This window comes from Bubalus bubalis, chromosome 1 (assembly GCF_019923935.1).
Source record: "Bubalus bubalis isolate 160015118507 breed Murrah chromosome 1, NDDB_SH_1, whole genome shotgun sequence".
In the NCBI taxonomy this organism is placed as follows: Eukaryota; Metazoa; Chordata; class Mammalia; order Artiodactyla; family Bovidae; genus Bubalus; species Bubalus bubalis.
In genome coordinates this window covers 187,022,401-187,045,692 of record NC_059157.1, presented here as the reverse complement: position 1 = coordinate 187,045,692, position 23,292 = coordinate 187,022,401, and the positions used below count along the sequence as shown (strand labels likewise).

General features: G+C 49.8%; 1 protein-coding gene across 6 annotated transcripts in view; it reads left to right on the top strand.

Moving 5' to 3' along the window:
• The first annotated feature begins 10,330 nt into the window (after positions 1–10,330).
• The window catches only part of C2CD2 (C2 calcium dependent domain containing 2), a 66,229-nt gene continuing 53,267 nt past the window's right edge, over positions 10,331–23,292 (top strand). For 3 of the 6 annotated variants that reach the window (XM_025292170.3, XM_044947344.2, XM_025292154.3), the window contains exons 1-2: positions 10,332–11,020; positions 23,132–23,230. In XM_025292170.3, coding sequence (XP_025147955.1) covers positions 10,748–11,020; positions 23,132–23,230 — 372 coding nt within the window. In that variant the 5' untranslated portion in view covers positions 10,332–10,747. Of the gene's footprint in view, positions 11,021–23,131; positions 23,231–23,292 lie in introns of all 6 variants that reach the window. The other 3 variants (XM_025292152.3, XM_006071530.4, XM_006071531.4) reach the window with 3 other exon arrangements.

Genomic DNA, 23,292 nt, shown 5'->3' with positions numbered 1-23,292 from the left:
ACACACCCATGACCCCTCAGCTGTGTCGGTAGTAAATGCAGACTCTCTGGACTGCAGGCTTCTGCCACAAAACAGGGATGTCCACATCAGAGCATTGTGATAAAATGAAACCATGTCTAATTCCTCGTACATGTTTTCGACTCCCTTTAAAGAATCTCTGATCATTTTTACTCTGGGTTAGTCTATGCTCGATCATATTGGCTAAGATTCTGGGTGGTTTCAGCTGCCAACTTTCCCCAAAGATTTTGTAACTTGGCATCTATGTTGCATGAAGCAGTTTAGCTGAGGGTCTTCAGAGTCACGGTGAAAGACATCACTCTCCAAAGGGACTTCTGCAGGGACCCTGGGCGTTCCCTTTTATATAAATATTTGCATGGATTTCTCAGATTGCTCAATTCATATAAATGTAAACTATCTTCCTTGACATCATTCTTTTCTCCCAGAAAATTGTTTTTCCTTCCAAGGGGTCTGTTCAACTTGAGAGGGGGGGGTCTCACTTCCACCTGCTCTTATTCATCTGCTTCCTAGTGTTCTTAAACCCCCAGCTCCTTGGTGACAAAGACCATCGAGCTTTCCCTGCCTGCCCTGTCCTGTTGCATGGGAAACTGCCCTGGCTTCTTTCTTTTCCTCCGGGGAGGCCTTGAAGTCCAGGCTGTTTTCCAGTCAAACTCAACAATGCATGTGAAAGGCTGCTGGTGTCGCTCGCCAGAGGATTCCTCCTTGTGTGGGGGCAGGATGATTCTCAAGGGGTCTTGCCCCTGCCCCCATCTTGCTGGACACAGAAGCATGGAGCTAAAACCCAGGTTATATATGAAGATGGCCAACAGATATATCAAAAGATGTTCAATATCGCTAATTATTAGAGAAATGCAAATCAAAAGGACAATGAAGTATCACTTCACACCAGTCAGAATGGCCATCATTAAAAAGGCTACAAGCAGTAAATGCTGTTTTGGAGAGGATGTGTAGAAAAGGGAACCCTCCTACCCTGTTGATGGGAACACAAACCGGTGCAACCACTATGGAGAACAGTGTGGAGATTCCTTAAAAAACTAGAAATAGAGTAACCTTATGATCCAACAATCCCTCTCTTGGGCATATATATGGAAAAGTTGAGAACTCTAATTAAAAAAAAAAAAGTGCACCCCTATAATCACAGCAGCACTATTTACAGTACAAAACATGGAAGCAACCTAAATGTCCATCAGTAGAGGAATGGGTAAAGAAAATGTGGTATGTATATACAATGGAGTACTACTCGGCCTAAAAAGAATGGAATAATATCATTTCCAGCAAATGGATGGACCTAGAGATTGTCATACTGAGTAAAGTAAGTCAGACAGAGAAAGAGAGATATCATATGACATCCCATATATGTGGAATCTAAAAAGAAATGATACAAATGAACTTACAAAACAGAAAAAGACTCCCAGACTTAGAAAATGAACTTACGGTTGCCAGGGGGAAGGGATAGTTAGGGACTTTGGGAAGGTCATGTACACACTGCTATATTTAAAATGGATAACCAACAAAGACCTATTGTACAGCACATGGAACTCTGCTCAATGTTATGTGGCCTCCTGAATGGGAGGGGGGTCTGGGGGAGAATGGATGCATGTATATGCATGCCTGAGTCTCTTCGCTATTCACCTGAAACTGTCACACCATTGTTAACTGGCTATACCCCAATACAAAATAAAAACTTTAAAGTTAAAACAAACAAAAACAACAACAGAAACAGACTCACAGAGAATGAAATTATGGTTACCAGGGGGTAAAGACGGGGGAAGGGATAGTTAAGGAGTTTGGATGGACATGTGCTCACTGTTATATTTAAAATGAATGACTTTTTAGCCTGGTTTTAATTTTTGAATTTTTAAACATTTTACTGAATATAGTTGATTTATGCTGCTGCTGCTGCTGCTAAGTCGCTTCAGTCGTGTCCGACTCTGTGCGACCCCATGGACTGCAGCCTACCAGGCTTCTCCGTCCATGGGATTCTCCAGGCAAGAACACTGGAGTGGGTTGCCATTTCCTTCTCCAATAGTTGATTTATAGTGTTGTATTAATTTCTGCTGTACAGCAAAGTGATTCAGTTATATGTGTGTGTGTGTATACATATATATATATTCTTTGTCATATTCTTTTCCATAATGGAATATGGACATTGAATACAGTGCCCTGTACTACACAGTAGGACCTTGTTGTTTATCTGTCCTATACATATGCTAGTTTGCATCTGCTAATCCCAAATTCCCAATGCACCCCTCCCCATCCTCCTCTCCTCCATAGCAACCGCAAGCCTGTGCTCTATGTCTGTGAGCCAGTTTCTGTTTTGTAGACAGGTTCATTTGTGCCCTATTTTAGATTCCACATATAAACGATGGCATGTTATATTTGTCTTTCTCTTTCTGGCTTACTTCACTTAGTATGGTAATCCCTAGATCTACTTGGAGCAATCAGTCACATTGCTGCAAATGGCACTATTTCATTCTTTTCCTGGCTGAGTAACATTCAAAAAAATAAAGTGGATGACAAACAAGGTCCTACTGTGCAGCACAGGGAACTCTGCTCGATGTTGCGATGTTGCGTGGCAGCCTGGATGGGAGGGGTGTTTGCGGGAGAATGGATGCATGCATATGTATGGCTGAGTCCCTTTGCTGTCCACCTGAAGCTATCACAGCATTGTTAATCAGCTATGGGTGGTGGCACTGTTGTGTCTGACTCTTTTCAACCCCATGGACTGTAGCCCACCAAGCTCCTCTGTCCATGGAATTTTCCAGGCAAGAATACTGGAGCTGGCTGCCATATCTTCCTGACCCAGGGATCACACCTGCATCTCCAGCATTGGCAGGTAGATTCTTTACCACTGTACCACCTGGGAAGCCCCTATACTCCAATATAAAATTTTAAAAATTTTAAAGAAATATTAAAAAAAACCAGAATATGTATTGAATAATATTCTATTGAATAATCAGGAATTGCAGTACTGCTAACAGACCCCAGGCAGGATTATTATATTTGCACAAACAGAAAGGGTGAGACCAAGGCGGGACCTTTTTCTCCTACTGGGATCGTCAGCTGCCTTCTTCCTGTCACCTGGGGAAGAGCCTGGAGAGTGAGGGCTCAGTTGCTTCCCTCGCTGGAGTTTCTGCTTCATCCTTGTTAACCCCGCCTTAACTCAAGGAGAGCCAGGCCTGTTTGGGCAGGGAGGGAAGCTGGAGGCACAGGGGTGTCCCTCTCCCATGGTCTGCTGCCTCCCTGGTCCCTGGGCTCAGCGGGGCCCCTGAGAGGGAGCTGGCCGACTTTCTAGAGGGTGATTCTGCCAGAAATGATGCACCAGAAGATGCATGTGATGACCTCAGGTGTAATGACCCCAGGTGTTCACACAGGTAGAGTCGAACTTCCCACTTGAGTGGCATGGGGAGATGAAAACTCCATCACAGTCAGTGAAAAATGAGACTCCGTGATAAGTCATTGTGAAGAATCGCTCATCAGTTGCAAAGGGATGGTCCACAGGTGCAGCAAGAAGGGTCCCACAGAGAGCACCCGGATTCCGGGTGTAGATCCACTCAAGCCACGTGGTCCCTGCTGAGCTACCTGTTGTGGCAATCACTGCAGAGTGCCAGGCAAACAGCAGGCATTCATGTTTCCCTCTTTTAAGCACTAGATCAGTTGTTTCCAGACTCCAGACTTTTCCAGACCAGCAAAATTGTTCACTTCATCTTACTGGACTGCTCCACTTGCCACTGCAATAGATAATTGTGTCCAGTCCCTCAGTTGTGTCCAACTCTTGGCAACCTCATGGACTGTAGACCATCAGACTCCTCTGTCCATGGAATCTTCCAGGCAAGAATACTGGGAGTGGGTTGCCCTTTCCTCCTCCAGGGGATCCTCCCAACCCAGGAATCAAACCTGAGTCTCCTGCATCTCCTGCATTTGCAGGCATGTTCTTTACCACTGAGCCACCAGGGAAGCAATAGATAATAACCATTTGTAATTACTACATTCATTCTCTGTAGGTAAACAGGTGTCTTTGGTTTTTTTTTTTTAAGGTGTATTTGGATTGTTTTTAAAACCCTTTAATATACTTTATTTTAACTTTCAAAGAGACTAAATATTCCTCCAGATATTCAGTTGATTCTAACCTTGTGCCCAGCAAGGCTTTTTCAGAAAAACACATAGCACAAAGGAAAATTTGGGGCCAGAATAAAAGCAAAATATTAATTATATGGCCTGTACCTTGATGGGGGATGGGAGAAGCTTTCCGAGGCCACAGGTGGGCTAAGCATGGCCCTCCCTCCAGTTTGTACCTTGTGTGGCTGCATCATCCCATGCACCAAACCCATGTTATTCTAAAGTCAGCACCGGGAATGGTCAGGTCAGGGGGAGGCCAGAGGCAGATCTCAAGTGTTCTGAGAAAGAAAGGGCTGCGCCCCTCCGTGCCCAGGAGTCTGCATCCAGCAAGAAAGTCCCGCGGTGGCCTCACAGCGGCCCCCCCTTGGAGCCTCTGGTGTAGCCAAGCAAAGTCCCAACAAGGTGAGGGAGGGGCAACAGCTGTCTTCAGCGCCTTCATCTCTCTCTTCCTCGGCGTGCACTTCCGCCAGGCTGCCACGGCCACCCTACCAACGTGACCTCTACCCGGAGGACACATCTGACTCTCCGACAGCGTGACTTCAGACACCAGTGGACAGGTGCGGGGCCGCGTTCTTCTGAGAGCATAGGGTGTAGGCAACTGCGTCCTCAGGACAGTTTCGCAGTATGAAAACATACGAGCTCAAATATTTATTCATACAGTAGATCCTAGCCTCGGGTGCCAGCGAGCTTGCCCAGCCCCCTTGCTGTTGGGCAGTCACAAATGGGAGGCTGAACCGAGCCACCTGGCCGGGCTGGATTCCATTCCTCTGACGCCCCCTCTGTCCCCCACCACCCACTGTGGGCGCTGTGCACAGGAACTGTGTCATCGGGGTGGCCCAGGTGGGCTCTAGGCTGGCTGGGCGGCCTGCAGCAGGCTGCCAGGCCCTGGCTCTGGCCCGGCAACACCAGTGACTCAGGCTCCTCAGCGGCCATTGCTGGGGAATGAGGGCACATCCTGCTGACTGCTGGCTCTGGGTGAGAGGTGGATGGCCTGGGCACCCTGCAGGGGTGTGGGAGGTGGGGCTTGGTGCTCCTCGCTGTGCGCCTGCCCGAGGGCTGTCTGACTGCCCCGCAGTCTTCCCAGGAACGGGCTTGGGTCCCAGCAGAAGCACCACACAAGCCCCTCTTGTATGAATGACCCCTGAATGAACTTCCTTCCCCTCTGGGTCTGAAGGAATCCGCCTCTCCTGGACTTGAGAACACAAAAGGCAATTCATCTTCTGTCGACAGATCTTCAGGGGAGCACAGGAGAAACGGGACCCCTTCATTTCCAGCTTTGAACAGGTTTCTAATTTTAGCAGAATGTGTTTACTTTATGATAGTTGACGGAAGGAACAGGGGCTTGTTGGGGGTTGACACCACCTGGGGGCCGACTCCGGCTCAGCCATTTTCTCACTGTGTGGCCTTGGGCCAGTGACCCAGCCTCTCTAAACTCAGCTTCCGCACCTTTAACACTGGATGGTGACATCTGTCACGGTGCCATGAAAATTAAGTGAGTCCCTCAAGGGCAGGGGCACCTCAACGTTGCCAGCACCCAGCTGTGCCCGCTGTGAGCACCTGCAGTCACCCACCCATGCCAGGTGCCCCTGTGGGGGCCCACCCCCAGGTGCAGTAGTGGCCTCCAGGATGGGGCGCGCAGGACAGACGGGATCTCCATCTCACGCAGCCAGGCACGACCTGCGTGTGGTCTGATCTTCAGCCTCAGACATTTTCTCACGGCCGTCCTGACACTGGTACTTGGGATTTAGGCAGTTATGCAGAGATGCAGCCTATCTTCCAGGGACGGCATCACAAAACCACGAACATTACCAGCAGGAGGATCCAAGGCCTCTAATACCACCGGCCGCAGGCTCCCTGCATCCCTGCCCACCCCCACCCCCTGCCTTAGGCACGACAGGAAACGGCCCCCAGCCCCCAGCCTCTGACTGTGGAAGTGACTAAGTCCTGCCGATGCAGCCGAAGAGATGGGGTCAAATGTCCCCGCGGACCCCCACAGCTAAGGGCATAGAGCCAAGTCTTAAAAGGCATTTCGCTAAGAAGGAATTCTCGGAATGTCTTCTGTCAAACAGAGGAAGAAGCTGCGCGTTTGCATTTCCAAGTGGCCCATCACAGCCCCACTGGGGCCCAGGCTGCCCATCCGTCAGTACGTCCGTCCGTCCATCTGGCAACGCGGGCACAAGTTTATACTTTAAGCTGTCGTCCTCGTCACCCTCAAGCAAACTGCTACAGGGTGAAGAAGAGTCCCCACTAAGTCAGAGACAAACTAGAAGCTTACTAAATTTGTCCCTTTCCTCTTCTGGAAACTTAAGATAATTCGGCGGAAATTTAGTGACATTTTTAGTAAGTACTTAATCCCACTTTTTTGTTAAGTGTTTTTAAAAGACCATAAGAACATCTGGTTCAATGGTAATGAGTATTTTCTAGTGTTAATAACTTTGTATGTAGTTATGAAACATATATGACATACTATTTTAAAAAGTAACATCATCCTCACAGAGCCTCCTGGGCTTGGTAGAGGGAGACAATAGAACAGCAGCATGGAAACACAGATGAGCCACCAAATGGGACAAGAAGCCTCTCCCCCGCTTCTTGTGCGCTCACAGCCAGTTGCTGCAGAGCATTGTCTGAGGAGGCCTTCGAAACACAGTGTCTGCTGTTTCCTCTCTGCTGCTCTGGGACCCACATGGTCCAAGGTTCAGAGTCAGGCCTTCCTGGAGAATTCCAGGCAGGTGGCTGCCTCTGGCGGCCCAGTAGGTTGAGGTGTAGATGGTTTTCCTTGGGCCTACTGGCTTGGGGACAATGGCCAGCAAGTATCCATGAGCCCCTCCCCTGCACCCAGACCCTTAGACCCCCCACCCCGCCTGCTCACAGAAGCTCAGTTCCGGGGCTCGGAGGATTCAAAGCACAGTGGTTTCCTTTGAGGTGGGGTTAACAGCAGCAAGCCACTGCTGCAGAGTGTTATGGTCCCTGGCCCATCGGGAGGTTTTAGGGGGTGACAGCAAAGTCCCTTCCTGGGTAGAGTTATGGCCTGGTCCCTTGGGTTGAAGGGCTACAGGGTTAAGGACTGTCATTACACGTCAGGGGAATGCTGCTCTCCCTAGAGACTGAGCCGTCCAGTATCCTCCACACACCGGATGGATAGGACCAGGTGACAGAGCAGAAGTGAAGGCAGTCTGTTCTTTTTCCTCAGTTTACAAGAAGAGTTTCAGTTCCTATTGCACATTTTGGCCAGCTGTGTGTTCCTGTGAGCCCGTGACATCCCTCCTTTTCCTTCACTTTGCTTCTACACAGAAACAATTCAATATTTATATGTTTATCTTCCCTTTGAAAAAACTTAGAGCACGTGACGAATTCCAGACTGGGGTGGTTGTTAGTTTACAGTGTGTGACAAGCCTCTAAATGAGCCAGTGCGGGTAGCGTGCCCCAGAGATACGGCAGCAAAGGAATGAGACTGGTTCCACCAGTTACACGGGGTGCGGACGGCCGTCTCCCACCTGCCACCCAGCCAGTGCACAAGTGCACACCTGTACTCATCATGGAACAGGAAGACGGACAGCCTGGGGTACCCAGTTGTCCCAGTTATTCTGGCAAGGGGGCCAGCCTGACTTGGATTATTGAACTGCATAGTCTGGCTACAGATCAGAAAGTAATTAGAAGAAGAGATTTCTGAGAAAAGAAAAGCAATTCTCAACCCTTTCCGGTGTGGGTGCTGAGGGGTGAGCTACAGTTTAAGGGATTGGTAACTTGCTGGAAACTGATAGGATCACAGCACTTCTGCTTTTAGAAGGTCAGACCTGATATCAGACCTACCCGGGAAGGGCTGGTTCTCCTTGGCTCCTGCTCACCTGGGCCATTTGATGAATTCTCCTACCTGCCAGCTTCCAGTCCTGTCTCCCACTAGGGCTCTCAGTCCACCTACCTCACAATTCCTACCTCCTTCTCAGAGAAAGGGGCTTCCCTGATGGCTCAGACGATAAAGAGTCTGCCTGCAGTGTGGGAGACCCGGGTTCAATCCCTGGGTGGGGAAGATCTGGAGAAGGAAATGGCAACCCACTCCAGTATTCTTGCCTGGAAAACCCACGGATGGAGGAGCCTGGCAGGCTATAGTCCATGGGGTCACAAAGAGTTGGACACGACTGAGTGACTTCACTCTCAAAGAAAATCAGGCCCTTGAGTGTAAACTCCTTGGCTGCTCTCACCATATCAAACTTACTCTATAAACAACAAGGTTCTACTCTATAGCACAGGGATCTATATTCATGATCCTGAAATACTGCAATGGAAAAGGATATGAAAAAGAATGTATATATAGATCTGAGTCACTTTGTTGCACAGCAGACATTAACACAACATTGTAGATCAACAATACTTCAATTTTGTTGTTGTTGTTGAGTTGCTAAGTCACGTCAGACTCTTTGTAATCCCATGGACTGTAGCCCACCAGGCTACAGGATCTGACTACGGGATTCTCCAGGCACAAATTATTAGAGTGGGTTGCCATTTCCTCCTCCAGGGGATCTTCCCTACCCAGGGATCAAACTTAGGTCCCCTGTGTCTCCTGCATTGGTAGGTGGGTTCTTTACCACTGAGCCACCTAGGAAGTCCATACTTCAGTAAAATTAAAACAAAAAAAAAACAAAAAAACCTCATCCATCCTCATCTCCTTGCCTCCAGTCTCTAAGCCAGAAATGTCCTCTTCTGTGGAGGCCCATTCTCCCCCATGCCATGCACCAGGCCTGTGTTAAACCCTTCTTGTGGACCCTTGGGATCCCCTTCTAGTTGGTCTCTCTGCCCTCTCCCACTTTCTTGCAATCTAGTCCCACATGTTGCTAGGTGTGATCTTTGTAAAATTCAATTTTTCCACTCTGCTTAAGACAGGTTGTTGCTTCTCCTTTTCTGTGGCACAATCTATTATCTATAACTCAGGTGCTCCAGGTGCAGCCTCTGCCCCACCTCCTACCCTCCTGCAACCCTCACACCATCCCACTCACATTCTATGCCTTGGGGTACTGAGCCACATGCAGGCCTCAGGGCCTTTGCACACACACACTTCTTCAAATACCATTACACCAAGCTCGCCCTTTCCAGCCAGCACCTCAGCCTTGTCTCTAATATTTGGCATCCAGGGCAGATCTGTCATAGCATCTGTCTGTGGTTCTCTTTGCTCTATTGTTTCCAGGATTTGTGCATAATAGTTGTCAATAAATGCCACCAACCTCCCAGCCAGATCTAGATCCTAATGTCCATTGGCCAGACACTAGTCTGTCTTAGCAATCTCTCCCTGAGCCAGGTTGGAAAGGAAGGGTTGGGGAGGAATCATTGAGGACCCTCTGCTGCAGTGGTGGGGCCAGGACCCATACTGATGGTATCAGACAGGCAGACCCTGGTTGGCACCATCAGACCCAGCCAGAGAGACACCTCTGTGCCCAGGTTCAGTCAACCCAATTCAAGGTCAAATCCCCTTCATACAGCTGCAGAAGGACAAGCAAATCACTAACTTACGGGTTCAGGTTTGTCAGAATCTCAGGCTAGTGCCTTGAGGCATTTCCTAATGATGGAGGCTGACTCTGCAAGGTGAGGGGCGCCAGGAGGTGTCACACGCTTCCATGGGCACAAACTTCTTAATAAGCCTTCTTTCTGACGCTCCTGGGAGATATCACGGCAGCTCTGCAAGGGAGAATCCAGACTTCAGGGTGCGAATGGTGGGTTTCCAGGGACTTTCCAAGGATGTGAAAACCAGATTCAGTATTCTGCTGGCGGGCAGACGGCAACCCTAGAAATCACCCTTCCACACGCACGCACACGCATATGCACACACACACACGTGCACACACGTGTGCACAGATGCTCATGGAAGTCCAGCCAGACCGCCCCACTGCAGCCTCGGCGTCGGGCTAATTGGAAAGTCCCGCGCTTTCGCGTCGCCACGCTGTGGACAGGTCAGGTCCGGAAGACGCCGCGCCGCCGCCGCCCTGGGAAGGCCCTGATGCGGGCGGGCGGCGCGCGCACGTGGCCGGCCGGCTGGAGGCCGCGGCGGGGGCGGGGCCGACAGCGGAGCCTGACGCCGGGCCTTTAAGAGGGCGTGCGGGCGGGCGGCGTGGGCGGGGACGGACGCGACGACCCAGGCACAAGGGAGGCACAGGCCCCGCCCCGCCCCCGGCCCGGCCCCGCCCCACAGGCCGCGCCCCCTCCCCCGCCCCGCGGCCCAAGCCTTCTCCGGCCGCCGCTGGGCCGCGGGCGGGACGCCTGGGGCGGCGCGCGCAGGAGGAAGCGCGGCCGGCCGCGGCCCGGGAACAGCCCAGACGCCCGAGTCGGGAACGCCGGCCGCGTCTCTATCTGCCAGGTGCGCGGGGTTGGAGGCGCAGTCCTGGGCCGTGACCGTCGCGCGCCGACCGGCTTTTCCTCCCGCTCACCCCGTCCGCCCGGCCTCTCAGCGCCCGGGGCCCGCACCGCCAGCTGCCCTGATCCGCCCGCCGCGCCCCCTTCTCGCCCCCCGCGAGTCCCTGCCGGCGGCGAGCTGATGTCCTGAGCTTGCCGCCCGCGGGCTGTGCGCCCGGCCGGGGGCTGCCTGGGAAGTTGGGGCGAGGCGTGCCGGGTATGCGCCATCACCATGTCCCGCCTGGGCTCGTGGCTCGATGAGGTCCTGTGGCTGGTCTTGGTGGCTCTCTTCGTCGTGGCCCTGGGCACGGTGGGCCTGTACCTGGCGCAGTGGGCGCTGGCCAGGGCGCAACCCCGCTCCCGAAGGCGGGCGGCGGAGCCTGGCGACTGCCAGCGCCCAGAGTCGGATGCGCTGCTCGCCTGGATCCTGACTCTGAACAGCTGGAGGAGCCAGTGGCAGGCCGCCTGGGTGACCGCCCTGAACGATGAGGCCAAACGGAAGGGGGTAAGTTTCTGTGAGAACGGCCGTGCTGTGGGGTCGGGCGCGGTGATCGCGGGGTGTCTTCAGGCTCTTCTTCCCCGGAGCCTCTCCACAGCCCTTGACTGCTTCAAGGGGCAAAGCATCCTTGAAAGTTAGAAAGACCGTGGAGACGGAGAACCCTCGATGGGGAATGAAGGTGGAGTGATTAGGTTTTATTACCCTAACGTGAAGCGTGCCAGAGGGACAGCCTGGCTGTTGGAGGGATTTGTCCAGGGGCCACTTCCCCTCTGGCTCTTACCTGCCCTTCCTGGCCGGCATCCCAGGTGGTTTCCCGTATTCGCCTGGACACTGGACCGCTTTTGCACCCGATTTATGAATCACTCTGAACCAAATATGCTTCCATCTATGGAGCTGAATTTTACCCAGAATATATTACCCAAAGGTTTGCACTTAAAATTAGTGACCATTGAGGGCCAGCTACTGGCCAGACGTGTGTTGGGGGCTTCAGGTACATATAATTGTCTCTGAATCCTCACAGTTCCTGGAGCAAAGGTGTCCTCAACATTTTAGAGGTGGGGGAAACTGAGGCCTGGAGAGGTTAAGTAGCCTGCCTAGGGTTACACAGCCCGTGGGTGGCAGAGCTAGGATTTGAACCCAGCTACCTGCTGGTTGGGATAGTCCTCAAACCATTCTGCCTGGCTCCCTGACATTTCCTGATTGGCTCAGAACCTGTGATTGCCTTGAAATGAAGCTTGAAATGAAAACTCAGGGGCTTAGTCTGAACTCTGTTGCCTTGGGCACCTGTGGTTGTGTTCCTGGTCTTGTTAATGACTGGGTGGCTTATTGTTACTTTTAAGGCATCTTGGTTTAATGATGCGCTTCTCTTGTCTGCTGTTTCTAAATATTCCATAGGAGGAATGAAGGCCTGGTGGGTCTGAGGCACTCTTTGCCAGTCCTCCTTGCTCTCAGGTGTACACGCCCCTCCACCTGCTTGGGAACTTAGTGGAGAAGCCTATGGCCTTTTGCTTTGGAAACAGCAAATGCTGTGTGTCTAAACTCTCAGCCTTCAGAATACTCCATGGCGAGCCCTCTGTCTGGTCCTTGTGCCATGGCCTTGACTCATGTAGCAATGGACTTAAAAAACAGAAAAGCTTTGAGTGCGAATGAGCGTAAATCCAAGAAAAGTCCATGTTCTGAACTCTGGGAAAAAATAACCATGCCTTTTGGGTGCAAAAAGCCTTCAAGGTCATTTGACTTCCGATTGCCCTGGTGCTTGGAGTCTGTGACCCCTGCTGCCAGAACCGGACAGCTCTTCAGAGGAACCACCCCATTTCTTGTGGGAGCCCTGAAGCCCCGTGACCTCACCTGGACAAGCAAACACAAATTTGTTTCCCCTCAAAGCTGCTGTCATTGACCCCTGCTTGACCGGGTGTCCTGGGCTTGGGTACCGGGGCTGAGTACACTGCAGGCTGGAGTTGTGAGCGGGTGAAAGTCTTGTCTCAGCTGGAAGAGACAGGGGCATGATGTGGGCCACTGATTCTGCTTCTCAGCCTTTTCGGAGCTGATCTGTAGGGCCCTGTTGTCACGCTGGGGCCCTTGAGAGAGTCAGGCAGAGGCACAACCCTCCCTCCTGTAAGTCTGGGACAGTCCTGCTTAAACCATTCTGCCTGGCTCCCTGACATTTCCTGATTGGCTCAGAACCTGCAATTGCCTTGATTGGAAGCTTCCAGATTACCTGTGTGCCTGGAGGGCTGAGAAAGGAGGAAATCTCTGCCCTGGAATTTGTGGGCAGCCCTTCGAGTAACTGGAGAAAATACCTGAAGTTTTCGAATGAAGACCTTTCTTCCTGCTCACTTGCATCTGTGTGGGCGGAGGCCTCGGCTGGGGGCTTGAGTTGGGGGAGGTTTGGCTTATTTGCCTGTCCTCTGCTGTTCATCATGCACTGCAGAATCTTAGACACTAGTTTTTCCAGAACTCCTGCCTGGAAGGGACAATGATATACTGAGTATAAGCTCAAGGCAGCTCTAAGTCTTCTCTGACAGCAGTTGGGTCTGAGTGTGATATCAGGTGGCTCAGTGTGTGTGTGTGTGTGTGTGTGTGTGTGTGTGTGTGTGACTCTGCTGTCTCTGGTACCTGGATGTGTTGCTTGATTTGAATTCAAATGGAAGGTTCTGCAGGCTGATAGGATCTGCTGCTGCTGCTGCTAAGTCACTTCAGTCGTGTCCGTCTCTGTACGACCCCATAGACGGCAGCCCATCAGATAGGATCTGGGTAACTGCTACTATGGCCTTGGCTCGCCCCCTGCCCTGTCCTGGGCCATCTGATCGCAGCACTAGTGACAGTGTGGGTGAGCAGGCCCTGCTGTTTTTAGTGGGTGTCCTGACCTGGCAGCCAGCCCTGCGGACTCTCCCTCTGTCCTCCCTTCAGCTCGATTCCCACTAATCCCCGATTAGGGTTGACAACTCCAAGTCCGCGTTCGGCGCAGTGAGCCAGCTTAGTGGCCCCTTCCTGCCCCTACCCCATGCTGTTGTCTGTTTGCCCTGGCTCAAGAGGAGAACACTCCTGTCACTGGGGGATTGGCAGTAACTCAGTCATCTCGAGCATCTTCTGTGCAAGGTGGAGTTCTCTCCTGAGTGGAGCAACTCCTCTCATCCTGTTTTACCCCAGCTCGTATCTTAGGACTGCAAGGAACCCTAAACCCTCCTAGCAGCACCTCTTCCTTCTCCAAAAGGGGAGACAGAGGACTATGAACTGGAGAGACTTCCCAGTGTTGAGCTAGACCCAGGGCCAGGGGTCTTCATGGTTCGTCTACATCTGCAAGGGTCCATGGTCCCCCATGGACAGAAAATTTGACTTTGAGACTCAAATATTTCCTTCAGTTGAGGTCCAGCAAGAAAGGATCAAAGGGTACGATTGTTTAACACATCATCCCCAACAATGGGGCTCCTGTCTCCAGGGAGTTAAAGATGGTTAGTAACTTGTGGAGTCTCCTTTGACCCTGGATGACCAGTGACTGAGGCAGGGCAAGCTCCTTGTATCAGGGGGTCCTGCAGGGTTTTGACCCTTACTCCTTATGATTAGACAGGATGCTGGGTTGGAGAGACAGATGAGGAGAGCATGGCTGCTCTGGCAGCACATGCCTGGTATTTGGGGAACACTGGCAAATTGCCTAGAGACCTCTGAAAGAATATGCATGCCTGCCACCTCTCCCACTTCAGACCCAGGGAGTCAGCGGGGTACAGGGAGGCTACTATATGTTTCACAAGTTCCCGAGACTAACTCTTCACTAGAGAAAAGCTGCTGGACACACACAGTGTCCATACGCCAGCCAGCATTCAGTCAGTCAAAGTCCCCCCATCCAGCAACACCTCTCCACACTGGCATTGCAAACACCTGACATCAGCTGCTCTGATCGCGGCTCGGTCCCTGAGAACAGGAAGATCCCAGGATTGGTTCAGTCACCAACCTGGGAACTTAATGCCCTGCCTGTTATCTGAGGGCAACAGTAGAGGTTTTCACTTTGCATTTACTTGAATATTTACAAAGTGGTTTGTGGTGACATCACCCCAGCAGCAGTCCACACCCTTGACACCCACCGCTGACTCTGGAGCTGCTCTTTCCGCAGCAGGTCACCAGCTCTGAAAGCCAGAGCCCATGGTCCTGAGACCCCCTACCCACAGGCTGGACAGAGCCTCCCTCCCAAGGCTGATGCTGTTGGGACTACATGCGGGGAGCAGCAGTCTGAGAGCAAGCACCATGTTCTGGACTTGTCTGGGAATGGGTTGCTTGAGTAGGCCCAGGCCCTGGTGAGGAGGGTCATGAAGCTGTTTGTTTCTTTAGTCCTTGGCCCCAGGATTCTTTTCAGAGGAATGTTCTAAATGTAGATGACCAAGACTGTAGGACAATTTGTGGTCTTCATAAAAAAAAAAAAAAGGAAAATGCCGTGTGAACTTAAAACATGGTATTAATAGCTCTGCCTTGTATATGAGCTGCAGCAATTTGAGGAGTAAACAAAGTGACAAGACTTGGAGGTTTCTTGTTCTGTAATGAACTTCCTTCAAGTGCTGCTTACAAAAATTCAAGGTCCTTGAGCACCGATGGCCACAGTGTAAGCGGTCAGCTGGTAAGAATGGGAAGGTGATCCTGAGTCAAGTCACCCTTCACCTGACCGTCGAATTACTCTCCTTTCTGTTGCTCAAACATTCAGGGTTCTTTCCTGTGTGGGGTCTTCCCACGGGGCATTCCTTCTATCCCCAACACTTATTCAGCCTTTGTCTTGATGCTTTCGAACTGTGGTGCTGGAGAAGACTCTTGAGAGTCCCTTGGGCTGCAAGGAGATCAGACCAGTCAATCCTAAAGGAAATCAACCCTGAATATTCATTGAAAGGACTGATGCTGAAGCTGAAGCTCCAATACTTTGGCTACGTAATGCGAAGAACCAACTCACTAGAAAAGACCCTGATGCTGGGAAAGACTGAAGACAATAGGAGAAGGGGGTGACAGAGGATGAGATAGTTAGATAGTATTGCTGACTCCGTGGACTTGGATTTGAGCAAACTCTGGGAGACGTTGAAGAACAGGGGAGCCTGGCATGCTGCAGTCCATGGGGTTGCAAAGAGTCGGATGTGAATGAGCGACTGAAAAACAGCAGCAGTATTTCAGGTCTCAGAACAAAAATCCCTCCTCCCCATTTTTTGGTGAATGCTGCCCCACTCCCACCCCAGCAGCACTGTGGGGTCACTGGTGCCCTCATCAGCTCCCAGGATTGTGAGGGAGGCCATAGCTCTGTCCATCCAGGCGCAGCCCACCCAGTGCCGAGTGCTCAGCTGTCTCAGGGCATGAATAACAGCCCCTGTTAGAAACTTGTCAATGAAGGGGAGAAACGGTGGTGATGTACCTCAGCCTGTCTGGACTCAGGCCTCCCCTGCTTGGGAGCTGGCCAAGCCTGGGCCAAGCAAGCTGTTTAATGTGCGTTGTTTTTCACTTGTAAAGCATCAACCTAAAGGAGGCTCATTGATGACTCTGCAGATTGTCGGTAGAAACGAGGAAGAGATGCCAGTTCAGGTTGTTCTTTGCGCTCACCCATTCTCTCAGCAAGATGGGGATTCAGGGGAAGGAAGAGTGGGTGTAGTGTTAATGTCAACTAAAATGCAGCCAAAGCTAACTTCCACTCCCGCCAGCCCCCCTGGCTTGTTGAGTAGGGAGGGGACCTCTTGAGCTGCTTGGAAGAGCTGTGTCTTCTCTGCTTAGGTTGGAAGGCAGCTCTGGGGCTGTGTGACCTTGGGGAAACCCTGACCTCTCTGTGCTTCATCTCTGGAAGAGGATAACTTGGGGTTCAGTCTGGGAAATGGCAGCTAGTCCAGATGAGATGAGATCTGTGTGAAGCCGTTAGCCAATAGGGTCAAGATGGGCTGCTTTCTTGTAATATCCCCTTAAAAAAAAACTTAAAATTTTTTACTGCTTTTAGATTTAGAGAAAACTTGTAAAAACAATTCAGAGTCTCTATCCTTTCCTTATCCAGCCTACATAACCATACAGGGTGGCAATAATCAGAAACAAGAAATTACATCGGTACAATGTTACTATAATTCATAGTACAATGATATTAACATTGTAACAGTATAAAAAGTTAACACTGGTACAGTGTTACTATAGTTCATAGTACAACATTAAAATTGTAACAGTATAAGAAATTAACATTGGTACAATATTAGTATAATTCATAGCATAATGATATTAACATTGTAACAGTATAAAAAATTAACATTGGTACAATGTCTATAATTAAAATTTTTTTAATTTATTTTTATTTTTGGCTGCACTGGGCTGAGCTTTTGTCTAGTTGCAGAACATGGGCTCCAGGGCGCACGGGCTTCAGTAGCTGCAGTGCGTGGGCTCAGTAGTTGAGGTTTCCGGGCTCTGGAGAACAGCCTCAATAGTTGTGGCACAGGGGCTTAGTTGCTTCGAGGCATGTGGAATCGTCCTGGATTAGGGATCAAACCTGTCTCTGCTGCATTGGTAGGTGGATTCTTTACCACAGCGCCAATTCATAGTACAATGATATTCAGTTCAGTCGCTCAGTCGTGTCCGACTCTTTGTGACCCCATGAATCGCAGCACGCCAGGCCTCCCGGTCCATCACCAACTCCCGGAGTTCACTCAAACTCAAGTCCATCAAGTCACTCATGCCATCCAGCCATTTCATCCTCTGTCGTCCCCTTCTCCTCCTGCCCCCAGTGCCTCCCAGCATCAGAGTCTTTTCCAATGAGTCAGCTCTTCGCATGAGGTGGCCAAAGTACTGGAGTTTCAGCTTTAGCATCATTCCTTCCAAAGAACACCCAGGATTGATATCCTTTAGAATGGACTGGTTGGATCTTCTTGCAGTCCAAGGGACCCTCAAGAGTCTTCTCCAACACCACAGTTCAAAACCATCAATTCTTCAGCGCTCAGCTTTCTTCACAGTCCAACTCTCACATCCATACATGACCACTGGAAAAACCATAGCCTTGACTAGATGGACCTTTATTGGCAAAGTAATGTCTCTGCTTTTCAATATGCTATCTAGGTTGGTCATAACTTTCCTTCCAAGGAGTAAGCATCTTTTAATTTCATGGTTGCAGTCACCATCTGCAGTGATTTTGGAGCCCCCAAAAATAAAGTCTGACACTGTTTCCACTGTTTCCCCATCTATTTCCCATGAAGTGATGGGACCAGATGCCATGATCTTCACTTTCTGAATGTTGAGCTAACTTTTTCATTCTCCTCTTTCACTTTCATCAAGAGGCTTTTTAGTTCCTCTTCACTTTCTGCCATGAGGGTGGTGTCATCTGCATATCTGAGGTGATTGATATTTCTCCCGGCAATCTTGATTCCAGCTTGTGCTTCTTCCAGCCCAGTGTTTCTTATGATGTACTCTGCATAGAAGTTAAATAAGCAGGGTGACAATATACAGCCTTGATGTACTCCCTTTCCTATTTGGAATCAGTCTGTTGTTCCATGTCCAGTTCTAACTGTTGCTTCCTGACCTGCACAGTGATATTAATGTTATTCTAATATAAGAAATTAATGTTGGCACAATGTTACTATATTTCATGATATTAGCATTGTAACAATATAAGAAATTAACAAAATATTTTAACTAAACTACAGACTCTGCTTGGTTTCCCTTGTTTTCCACCAGTGTCCTTTTCTTGTTCCAGGCTCCCGTTCAGGTCCTGTGTTTGTTGAGTTGTTGCTTTGTGCTTGTCTCCAGCAGTCTGTAAGAGTTTCCCAGTTTTCCCTTGTTTTTTCATGACCTTGACAACTCTGAAGAGTATTGATTGCTGTTTTGCCAAATATCCCTCAGTTCGGTGTTTTGCACAATTGGGCTGCAGTTCCGCAAACCACGGAAGGGATGTGCCCCTTTGAGTGTACTGTTTCATGGGTTTATGATGTCAGCGCGGCTTACCAATGGGGACTGTGGCCTTGATCCCTGTGTTAAGGTGATTCCCACCCATTTCTCTTCTTACATCTTATGTCTCCCTTACCTTCCTCCCTATAGTTAACAAATATCTTGGGGAGATACTTTGAGACTGCACAAATCCTGTTACTCCTCACACTTTTGCACGCTAATTTTGGCATCCATGTATCTAGTCTGCAACACTTCTGTGGAGTTTGCCTGATGATGATTTTCTCTTTTTCTGTCTTTCCTTCTGCATTTATTCATTGGAATTCTGTTGCAAGAGAGAGCTGACACTTCTCTTCCGTCTATACTTTTTATTGAGTATTTACATAAGTGTGTATTCATGGATATTTGCTTTATTCCGTGGGTTACAACCCAGCGTGCATGTGCTCAGTCATGTCCAACTCTTTGCAGCCCCAGAGGCTATAGCCTGCCAGGCTCCTAGTCCATAGAATTTTCCAGGCAAGAATACTGGTGTGGAATGCCGATTCCTACTCCAGGGAATCTTGACAACCCAGGGATCGAAACTTCGTCTCTTGAGTCTGTTGCCTCTCCTGCATTGGCAGGCGGATTCTTGACCACTGTGCCCCTTGGGAAGCCCCTATAATCCAGTACCGGCACTATTTGTTTTGTTGTTTAAACTGTTGTTGTTTTGGCCACTAGAAGCTCTTTTGTGTTCTTCCACATATATATATATATAGTATTTATATGTATATATGCTAATATATATATTAGCATTTCCTTGATGGTTCTGCAAGATGTTTGTTGTAGACTCATCTTGTATTTTCTTCTTCTCTGGCCCTGGATTTGACCACTTCTCCAAGCAGCTCTGATTCCTTTTACTAAAGAATCATTTAGAATACAAGATTTGGGCATCAGGGGTGCTTATCACTGCTGGGGTCTCATTGCTTCTAGACCCTCTTAGTGAACAGACCTAGGAAAGATATGTGTGGATGGCACATATTCATGTAACGCGTCTCTCTGCCTCTTATCTTCAAAATCATGACTATGCTGACACCCCTTTTCATACTGTTGGAGAAAGAATAGCAAACCATTCCAAGTATCCTGGCTTAAAACTCAACATTCAAAAACTAACATCATGGCATCTTGTCCCATCACTTCATGGCAAATAGATGAGGGAAAAATGGAAACAGGGACAGATTTTATTATCTTGGGCTACAAAATCACTGCAGATGATGACTGCAGCCATGAAATTAAAAGACACTTGCTCCTTGGAAGGAAAGCTATGACAGATCTAGACAATGTGTTAAAAAAGCAGAGATATCACCTTGCTGACAAAGGCGCATATAGTCAAAGCTATGGATTTTCCAGTAGTCATGTATGTATATGAGAGTTGGACCATAAAGAAGGCTGAGCACCAAAGAACTGATGCTTTCAAATTGTGGTGCCGGAAAAGACCCTTGAAAGTCCCTTGGATGGCAAGGGGATCAAACCGGTCAATCCTAAAGGAAATCAACCCTGAATATTCATTGGAAAGACTGATGCTGAAGCTGAAGCTCCAATACTTTGGCCACCTGATGCCAAGAGCCAGCTCACTGGAAAAGACCCTGATCCTGGGAAGGATTGAAGGCGGGAGGAGAAAGGGGCAACAGAGGATGAGATGGTTGGATGGCATCACCGACTTAATGGACATGAGTGTGAGCAAACTCTGGGAAATGATGAAGGACAGGGAAGCCTGGCATGCTGCAGTCCATGGGGTCACAAGAAGTCAGACATGACTGAGCCACTGAACAACAAATACTGATCACCCAGATTCCAGGTCAATGGCACAGAGTTCATTTTCATCTTCCCCCTTCCTTATCTCTAACTTCCTCCTCCAAGAGCGAGGCATCTGGGACTCGCTCTCTGTAACATACTTATTTGGTCAACTCCAGCATACATATAATGTCCTTTCTGGATTGCTGACCTGTACCCCCATGAGAAGCACATTTCCTGACTAGATTCTCGAGTTTATGTGCAGCCAGGACCCTGTTTTCCAGTTTCTCAGGTTCACTCTGTCTCCTGCCGCTTCTGGCGGTTGTGTTCTTTCCTTGTGTGGTTATGTTTGTGTTCTATCTGGGGCTCCTCCCACATCCCGATTTTTCACAGCTCCATCTTTAGCCAGTGATTTGGGATGCCACTCTTGTCACTGACTGTTTCCATACACGTTGGGGTCTATTCTGGATGCCTGGTGTTGGCCCACTGGTCATCTGTGTGTTCGTGTGCTGGTACCACATGCTTGGAATCCTTGCGATTCTGTACATGCATGCATGCTAAGTCACTTCTGTTGTTTCTGACTCTCTGTGACCCTATGGACTGTAACCCACCAGGCTCCTCTGTCCATGGGATTATCCAGGCAAGAATACTGGAGTGGGTTTCCATTTCCTACTCCAGGGGGATCTTCCCGACCCAGGGATCAATGCCACATCTCTTCCATCTCCTGCACGGCAGGCAGATTCTTTATCACTGTGCCACCTGCGAAGCCCACAGAGGTTCTGTAGTGTGTCTTAACGTCTGGGAGAGCTGGTGTCTTGTGTTTCTTTTTCAGTTGTTCTCCTGGCAATTCCTACCTGTTGCTTTTCCTTGTAGATGTAAAGTCTTTCTTTGGTCTGAGTGGGGTTGAGTGGAACGACGCTGCCTGCCCACGGACAGAGTGCAGAGATGCAGGGATTTTGCTGCACACAGGCTGGGCTTTCTGAAACTCCAGGATCAATCAGAAAGGGAAGGGGAACTTTTGGGTCCTCATTTTAACTGAATCATGTATTTTCTTTGTGAGCCTGCCTCTTGACATTAACTTTCTAGCAGAATATCTACAGGGTTTTCATTCAGAAGGTGCCATGGGTAAGAGGGTATAGATGGCACCTCCTGATGGGCAGGGGCAGGAGGTGACATCCAGGCTGCTTAAGTCTACATGGTCTCTTCAGGCTGGTGTAGAAGGTACATTGTTTCACATGCAGTCCCAGCAGCTGTGGGGCTTCCCAGGTGGTGCAGTGATAAAGAATCCACCTGCAATGCAGGAGACACAAGAGGCGTGGGTTCTAGCCCTGGGTGGGGAAGGTCCCCTGGAGGAGGAAATGCAACCCACTCCAGTATTCTTGCCTGGAGAATCCTATGGACAGAGGAGTCTGGTGGGCTATAGTCCATGGGGTCACAAAGAGTTGGTGGTGGTCTAGCAGCTGTAATGACTCCCGTGAGGGGTCAGTCTCCTGCCTAGAACTGCATTCTGTGCTGGAGCTGCTCTTTCAACCAGGAGGCCTGGCACACAGGGCGATGTCATCCCCAAGCCACTGGCCAGCAGGTCGCACCAAAGCAAGCTCTAGCCATGGAGAACATCCGCAGAGCAGCCCCCGAGCCATGACTTCATCACTCTTGAGAAGTAGATTTAATTCTCCCCTGATGGTTTGTAGAGGTGAGATTGATGTTGCTAAGATAAGATGAGGTTAGAAGAACGTCAGTGACAATGTTCTGTGCCTGTAGGTTTACGCTGCATCACTGGGGATTCTTAAGAAACAGCCCTGGGCTGACTTCATTCTTGCTCATCCCCACTGCACTTGCCAGGAGAGCTTTGCTGCCATTTGTACCATTTCTATCCCCCACCCTTGATCTTGCCTTGCAGTTGGAACCAGCTCATCACAGCCAGGAGTCTCAGAAATAGATGAGATGTGGTGGGGAGCTGTGGGGCTGAGTCTGTTTTTTAAATATGTGATCAGAACTCATTTGATGATGGGCTTTCTGGAGCATATCAGGAAGAGAGTTGAAGGAGAGTTTCGTTCCAGGTTCGTATTGTTGGCATATGTGTTCAGCCTCACAAGAGAACTTATTTTTTAAAAAACCAAGACCTGGTTGGTAATCCAAGTCCTGATTTATTCTTTCATAAAGCATTAGTCTTGTTGCCTTGTGGTCGTATTAATTGATTTGCATGTCTTGCATTGAAGATTTTAATTGTAAGAACCAAAACTTAATGCAGAATTTTATTGCAAGATTTTAATTGCAAGAACTTGTCACCTGCCAGAGTGACAAGCTGTGGAGGACATTTCTGGGAGGGTATGAGAGGATGTGGAGAGCTGAAGGTGGAGTTAAACCAGGAGACCATGGAGGGCAGGAGCCTGGCAGCTCTGGGGATCCTCAAAGCAGGTACTCAGGAACCTTATCCTTGAGCAATACTGCCAGCTGGCTCATTTCCAGGCTAGGAATCCTAAATTCCATGGAGAAGCACCTGTCTGCTCCCCACGGGTTCCTGCCCACCTGCCACTTGGGCACTGGGAGAAGAGGGTAATCTAAGGAGAGTGCCCGCACCCCCGTGGGGCAGGGAGAGGTGATTCTCTGAAACTAGGGAGAGAGCTTTCCTAGAGAAAGGGGAGAACACAGCCCATGTACCTGCTGTGCCCCACCTGCAGGCCAGCTGCACACCCACCCTCCTGGGAGCCTGGGTTTCTCCGCTCTCATTGTGAACCTGAGCTCTCAAAACCCTTCTGCCACCTTCATTGCCACATTTTTTATTTTGTCTCTGAGTTTCTTACTGATATTTGTCCATGGCTGCTCTTCAGAAGCACACATTGAACTCAATGAAGTCATATCACATCTTCTTAGAGCTGCAGAGCTTTGCAGCAAGCACGTCATCTCCTTTAGAAAGTAGCTCCCCCTGCCCCCCACCCTCCCAGGGCACTGTCTCCTCACTCTGCTCTTCTGTTCCAGGGCCCGCTGCTCCTCTGCTTCCAGGAGGACCTGCTGCAGCCACCCCTGGAGCTGACTGTGCAGCAAGTCTCCAGCGTGGCCCGGTCGGCCCAGGAGAAGGTGAGTCAGGCGCCGTCACCTGCTGGAGGCCTTTCCTCACCCAGGAAGCCAATTTAAAACTG